This window comes from Aristolochia californica, unplaced genomic scaffold (genome assembly GCF_029961685.1).
Source record: "Aristolochia californica isolate CCGP_79_NKW_82.1479 unplaced genomic scaffold, dmAriCali1.0.hap1 SCAF_13, whole genome shotgun sequence".
In the NCBI taxonomy this organism is placed as follows: domain Eukaryota; kingdom Viridiplantae; phylum Streptophyta; class Magnoliopsida; order Piperales; family Aristolochiaceae; genus Aristolochia; species Aristolochia californica.
The window spans coordinates 24,802,385-24,809,725 of NW_027181804.1; the positions used below are offsets into that span (position 1 = coordinate 24,802,385).

A 7,341-nucleotide genomic window follows, 5' to 3' on the forward strand; every position below is an offset into this window, starting at 1 on the left:
CCATCGTTGAACAGTTATAAGAATAAACAAGGACGAAGATAGAGTTGCCTCAAGAGAAGAATGGGCTTCCATGACAGGACATTTAACATGTGAAGAGCAAACAAAAATTGGAAAACTTCATAATGCCCTTTTAATGTTTTTTTTGGTAAGAGCAGGGTTATAGAACAGTACAAGCTTGCCATAGAAGCAGTAGATCCACCCTTGATGCACAAATTCTGTAAACTATTCCTCTAGAAATGCACTCAAATGTGCAGAGTTGATGGGAAAGACAAGGTGCCTACTGATGCATAGAGTTGAACAGGAACAACCAACAGCCAAGAAGTGCAACAGTTTTCAGAATCTCTCCTAATGCAGAGCCGAGGTCGTACTGAATTCCATATGACCGGCAAAATTAGAAAGAATTCCTCTAGACAGCCAGAAAATAAAACAACTACAATCCAAGAAACAGAAGCAAAGCCGACAACAGACCAATCATGAGCGTACTCGTGAAGAACTCAATAAAAACTGAAGCTACAGATGGACTAGTGAGTGTAAACAGAAGCAACTGCTCTTGAAGCTTGACTGAAGGGTATAAAAGAACTACAAAAAGAGGTAAAATGGCAAAACCTGCTCAGGCAGCTATTTCTCTCAGTAACCAGTCCAGTGTAGGATAAGAAAAATAGAGTACCAGGAAAGATGGGAAGGCAAACAGAAAAGTGAGCAGTAAGTAAACTGCAAGTATTGCTAAACTAGCAGGTATTATGTACAGAACAACAAAAAGAAATATGAGAACAACAGGGAACTTGGCAGTTAGGCATAGAACCATTTCCATCATTTTGCTGATCAGCACTTGAAACCGCCATCGCTCCCCATTATTAATAAGTCGATGAGGTAAATGTCCTCTGCGTTCTTGAGGACACTGCAAATTCCCTAAAGATGAGATTCCCTGATCACCATAAGCAGAGGAATTCCCTGATCTCATTTGGTCACCATTCACACTTTCCACCAACCATAGGAGGAAGTAATTTTTATGTGGGAAGTTAAGATTTCCCTTCCAAACTAGCCTAAAGGAGAGCATTTGGCACCAAGGACATGAAATAAAGAGCGGAAGTCGGATTAGATAGGCTTGGAATTTAACGGAGGCCCATTGAAGTGCTAAGGTGCAATTCTTGCAGATTGTGTGTCCACAACATAGGACATGGGGTATGTTCTCAACAAGGTTGAATGACTCCCAGCATATAGGGCACTCGAGCAAATCTTCCTTCTTTCTGGCCTTCAAATCTTGGGACATTGTGATACCTTGGACTCTTAGATGTTGATCTGAGAAAATCAATACAAAAAAAATCAACAATGTTAATCCAGTAAAACAACCACTTAATTAATCAGTAAGGATTATACCCCGAAAACTTTGGTCATCAAAAATTTTCTTTTAGGATCCAAAAAGAGAACAGGATACATTGATCTCCACATATATGCAAGCTCAAAAATCCATTCCTAACATCTAAAATGATAACAATCATTAACATCTTAAATTGTGATGAAGTAGAAAGTAATTAATTCAAATCAGGTTGGAAGATAGGTTATAAGAGGTCAGTCTATTTGGAAACTATCTCAACCACAAAGCACAATTGTAGCATCAAATCATTAAAAATCATGCAAAAGGAAGAAGTGTTGCATCTTCATAACAAACTAAAATTTCTTGTTGAATCGAACTAGTGCTATCGATCACAGTGAATTCGTATGCAGATTAGAAGCCAAACTAGTACATAGAAAGGGCATTTAGGAGTAACTATTACCATCATCATTGGCAAAGTAAATCCTCCAACTCCATTCTCCTTAATCTTTTAATGGTCACAAAATAGTAGATATGGATTCATGTTTTGAGGTATTGATAAATATTTATGACAGTTGAAAGCACAGTAACACAAAAAATCGAATTTAAAAAGGTTCTAAACTTCCATGTATCTGAGATTGATTCATCTATGTAGTAGCTTAAGACAGTAACTATGTTTAGACAAACCTGTACCCACAAGCAACGTAGAACATGTGAATTACATATTCACATCTATCTAGATTAATTCTTTTGTCTTCAGCAACTAAACTTGTAGCTGGAAAATGGATGAGCCATCAACAACCGGTCTAACACGAAATAACAGCCTTTACATCCATTTGTTTGAAGTTTATACGAATCCGAAGCCAATTCAATTAAGGGAAGAGAGAGTAAGAACGAAACAAGAACTGCAAAACCAAATATGAAGACAACAATGTGGCAAACTCGAGCTAAAGAACAGCTCCAGAAATCCTGGAAAGAAAATTACAACTTAAGACATGTAGTAAACTAGTAGAATTTAGGAAGAGAGAGAGAGAGAGAGAGAGAGAGAGAGAGAGGGTATAAACTGCTTCATTCACGTTGCAAGAGAAGAAAGGGGGCGAATTAGGAAAAATACCTTAGTAGAAGCCTCTCTGAGAATTTCTTCACATTCGAGTTTTCGGCAGCATATCAAAATAGGAAAAGAGAAATGAACAAGTGCGTTGAATATTCAGGGGAAAGGGTCTAAAATATACTGAAGAAAGACGAGAACTCTTTGTTTAAGAGGAAGGTAGTGACGAAAAACCCAAAGAGATGGATTTTTTGTTTTGTTTTGTTGTTTTGGGTGTCGATGAAAAACCCAGAAGCTAAACTGACAGGATAGGATCTCACAGAGAATAAACCTTATCTCCAGAAGAAACGGACCAACGGCCGCCTCCCAAGATAGTTTACCTAGATGGGGTGTTCAGGTAGATCTCCCTTTGGGGCTGCACGTACAAGGAAGATGAGGGAAGTAGCAGGCAACGCGACGTGGGGGGGCTCAAATTGAGCTTACAAGGATGGAACTGAGCCAGGAAAATGATGCGTTAGAGTCCTTCATCAACTTTGGGCCTCGAATCGAATTCGTACTAGGTGGTTCTACTCTCAATAATGATTTAAAATGGAGACAAGCATGTTGAACTTCTCCTCCCCCTGAAAAACACAGAAAAAGGAGGTTAGCTTAAATGATGATTTCAAATGGAAATGAAATTGAACAATGGAAACCCACTAACGTGAAACGTTCTCAATCATTGGTTTAAATAATTAATTAATGATTTTTTTTACTATTTTTCTCATAATTTAAAAATAATTCATTATTTATAAGAAATAGTACTTAACTTTTTCATTTCATTTAAATCACTTGTTTTCAGGAAATGTATGAAGACTGAAGAGCATGATTTCAATTTTAATGCTTCATGTTTACAAAAGTTTCTAATCAATTTTAATGCATTTTACAAAAGTTTATGTGGAGCCTGCCCTCCTCTCTCATGTAAAGGAGGCTGCCCCATTTCTCCAATATACATACATACATATTAATATGTATATATATTATTTTATTAAAATTATTTATCTTATGAATATTTTGATTTCTACAATAATTCTATAAGAATGTTTCATGTTATCCTTTTTATTAACCTATTTACCTGATTATTTGCAAGTAAATGGGTAAAAAATAGATAATGGAATAGCTTATTTTATTTTGGTCAAAATGGATAATAAAACAAGTATAACTTGACTGGAACATGTAATGGAAGACCTAATTCTAGACTCAACCCCCACCCTGACCTTGACTCTAACCCTGTTCCTACTCCCAATCCCCTTTTCCCTTAACCTTGTCTCCACATTATCCCTGCTTTGGCCCATGGTTATATAACACATAAACTTATCAAACAAAATACAAAGTATATAATGAAGGTGTATAACACATATAAATAATGTCATACAAAATATAAAGTATATAATGAAGGTATGTAACAACATACTAACCACATGGATGATGGAGAAAACATAATTAGAATCTTACAACAAAAAGAATAAAATCTAACATAATCATACTATACAACACTGTATTAAAAGAAAATATTCTATTTTTTATAAACATTAAAGTAATCATTCAATAGACTATATTATGGAGATTTGGGGAAGAAAATATTGGAGAGGATTTAGGACTTTTTTGCTGGCATAAGGAAGCAAAATAGAGTAGAAACAAAATAGCTTGGGTTTTCATTGAAAACCCTTTTTTATTTCAAAAATACCCTCTTAGTGAAGATATTAATTTTTTTTACTAAAAATTATGGACTATAATATCACAGAGAACAATATTTAAATTTGTTTTGTTTTCTTATATACCTCAATATAATTTCTAGATTTCTCTAACTTTACTTCTAAGCCTATATGTTTTTTGACTTTCTTGGGGGTTTATTCATCCTCATAGGTCGAATTCATGAAAACACATCCTTGCCTCGAAACTTGGTGGGTTTGTTTTTCTCTACCCCATCCCTATTGGGTGGTTTTTAGGTTAGATTTTCCATGACACTTGACCCAATGCTTATTTTTATATTTAACACTCTTCTTCATATATAGACCCTCTTTGTGGCTCTTATATATAAACAACTTGGTTGGAAAGATAGCAAACAGAGTTTTGCCAACATTTTCGTAAGGATTGGTTAAACTTCGCTCAATTCTTTATAGATTGTCAAAGACTTGCTGTTGAATTTGTTAAAAGATACCCTTGTGTGTAGGGGTGGCATGGTTGGTAAATAAGAAAAACTTTCATAGAGATGACATATAAGTTTAATTATGCAAGCTAGTGTATGTCCTATTACATATTTTTTCTTTTGAAACATGTAATCCTAAGGGCATTGTAGTTATTTTAAACACCTTCCCATAACTATAAATACAACCTCAAAGCATGGGGTAGAGCATTCAAGCCTCTTCATCTTGGCTAAAATTTATCCTTACACCCCTTTATCTTTTCCTCTTCTTTCTCTCTTGTGGTTTCGTCTCTCCTCTCTTCCAAGAGTTAGAGTCCTTCTCTTCTCTCCTTCCCTTGAGATCTCTTATGTTTATGTGTTAGCCCTTGAAATCAACATGGTGTCAAATTAGGTAAAGATTTGACTTAGAAAATGAGAAGAAGATGGAGAAGAAAGGGAGGAAGAAGAAAAAGGAAAAAAAAAAAAAAAGAGTTTCTCATTATTCCCTTTAGTCTTCTTTGTATATTCCCGTTTTTCTTGGTTTTCTCACTCTCTTAAGAGAAGTCTTTCCCTATATGAGTTTAGTTTCCTTTTTTACAAAGTCAGAAATTTTTAATTAGAAAGTTTTGTTTCCAAATATTAGGGCCCTAAATCTCCCTTATTCTATTTTTTGAATATTTTCTTTCCAAAATTTTCAAGTTGTGTTAAAAAGTAATTGCCTTGTATGAGAATATTTCTAGAAAATTTCCATTATTATGTTCCATCTAAAAAAATTTATTAGAGATTTTTTTTAAGTTTCCCCAGTCAACATGTTCATAGAGGAATTATTCTTTGAGGTCATACTTAGTTAAACTTATTTTTTATTTGCACAGTTCTACAGTTGAAGTCTCCTTCTAATTTTATTATTGTGTGTTTATTTTCTCTTCCTTTCATCCCTTGGTACCCTTTTAGTCGATTACCTTTCTCCTACCATCCTTTTTTACTATCGTTTAGCCTCTTAGGCCAACCCCATGGTGCGTTACTTTTTTTTTTTTTTTGTATGTCAGTGTTTTTAAGTCCATTGAGACTTTTGTATTGGTACCCTTTGGGTTTTATCATTCTCTTTTGAGTGATGGGCATTACCTTCTTTAGTGATCAATATCACTATTTTGTTCATAATCCTTTCAGGTTGGTTTTGACTCCTTACTTTTATCACTCATGTTTTTTAATTTTTGAGAGTCTATGTGTCTGATTGAGTACTTATCCTTGGGACACCTTGATGGAGGCGATAATTACTAAATATATATATATATATATATATATATATATATATATATATATATATATATATATATATATATATTTTTTTTTTTCAAGTTAGGAGCATTGCCATTAGCTCCCAGTTTGAGGGAGAGAACAAAAGGAGAATGATGAAGGATGGGGTAGGAGACAAAATCTGCCATGAAGGATTCAACAAGTTGAATCAAGTTAGGTCACACTCATTACTCTATTAATTTGATGTAGTCCTCTTATTTTCTTTGTAAGAATTCAGATTGGAAGTTGAGCGTTGTAGTGGTTGCGCCTTCCGAATGCCATGTTTAAGAAGAAGAAAAAAAGAAGAAGAAAAAGAAGTATAACCTATAATGAAGAATTCCACTTGTAGCGATAATCAAATTTTATGTGACTAGAATATCCAAGTAAGGGGAGAAAAAGATGAAGACTACAAGCAAGATGTGAACAAAAACAAGATGAATCAAAACAAGACAATCAAAATTCATTTTCAAGCCACACAAGACTAGAATTTCTTTTCAAGCACACAAATTTCTTGACTTAGATTATTTGCAAATTAAAGTTGCAAACACTACCTTGAGTGGAAGTGTTAAAAGACACCTAAGTATGTAGGGGTGGCATGGCTAGTAAATAAGGATAACTTTCATAGAGATGACATAGAATTATAATTATGCAAGTTGGTATATATCTTCTTATGTTCTTTTTTTTTCTTTTGAAGCATGTATCACTCAGGGCATTGTAGTCATTGTGAATATCTTTCCAAAACTATAAATAAAACCTCAAGGTATGGAGTAAAGCAATCAAGCCTCTTTCTCTTGGCTCAAATTCGTTCTTATACCTCTGTCTTTTCCTTTTCTTTCTTTCCTTTGGTCTATTCTCTCCTCTCTTCCAAGAGCTAGAGTTCCTCTCTTTTGTTTATGTGTTGGCCCTAGAAATCAACAAAATTCTTACCTTATCAATTACAAGATATTTTCTCAAGATTAGTTGTCTTGATTTGAGATTATTCTTGGTCAATTGATGGTACTTCACAATGTGGCAATGTAAGGTGTAGAAGCTAACATGGACAAATAGAGAGAGAAAGTTGATGAGGAAGTCATGCATGATACATAGCTAAGGTGGATATATGCTCATGGTAAAACTAAGGTGTGGTCGCTTGCTTTATCTTTAAGAGACTCCCATAAGTAGTCTTGTAATAAGAAAATTTAATGGATCATCTGAGGGAAGGGGGATAAAACTGTTGAGGTGAGAATAATTATTCGATTGAGATGATTTGTCAAGGTGACAATTGTAGTAGTAGTTTCGATGCTAAGATTTACAAATAATGTTGTGGAACTTATGGCTCTTAAACTAGCCTTAAATTTATTTGTTCTCATGGTTGTGAACAAACTCTAAGGAAGAGAATTTTGTTAGATGTTATCTGTTTAGGGTATGTTTGGAAGCCCATGGAAAAGAAGAGAAAAGAAAATAAAATGAGAATTTGACCATTTTTATTTCCAAAAATAATTAGTGAAAAGGAGAATTTGATCATTATCTCATTTCACTAATTTATTT

At 34.2% G+C, this 7,341-nt stretch overlaps 1 protein-coding gene across 1 annotated transcript; it reads right to left on the minus strand.

Annotated features, from left to right (window-relative positions):
• Positions 1 to 3: 3 nt before the first annotated feature.
• On the minus strand, positions 4 to 2,843 carry LOC137948888 (uncharacterized). The gene is made up of 2 exons (XM_068795090.1): positions 2,427 to 2,843; positions 4 to 1,299 (listed from the first exon to the last, which is right to left on the minus strand). Exon 2 carries the CDS (start codon positions 1,268 to 1,270, stop codon positions 611 to 613), a length of 660 nt encoding a protein of 219 aa, XP_068651191.1. The 5' UTR covers positions 1,271 to 1,299; positions 2,427 to 2,843; the 3' UTR covers positions 4 to 610.
• Between the last annotated feature and the right edge of the window lie 4,498 nt (positions 2,844 to 7,341).

What these genes read in the sequence shown, in the direction of transcription:
- LOC137948888 (XM_068795090.1), bottom strand. Translation starts at nt 1,270, where the DNA reads ATGTCCCAAGATTTGAAGGCCAGAAAGAAGGAAGATTTGCTCGAGTGC.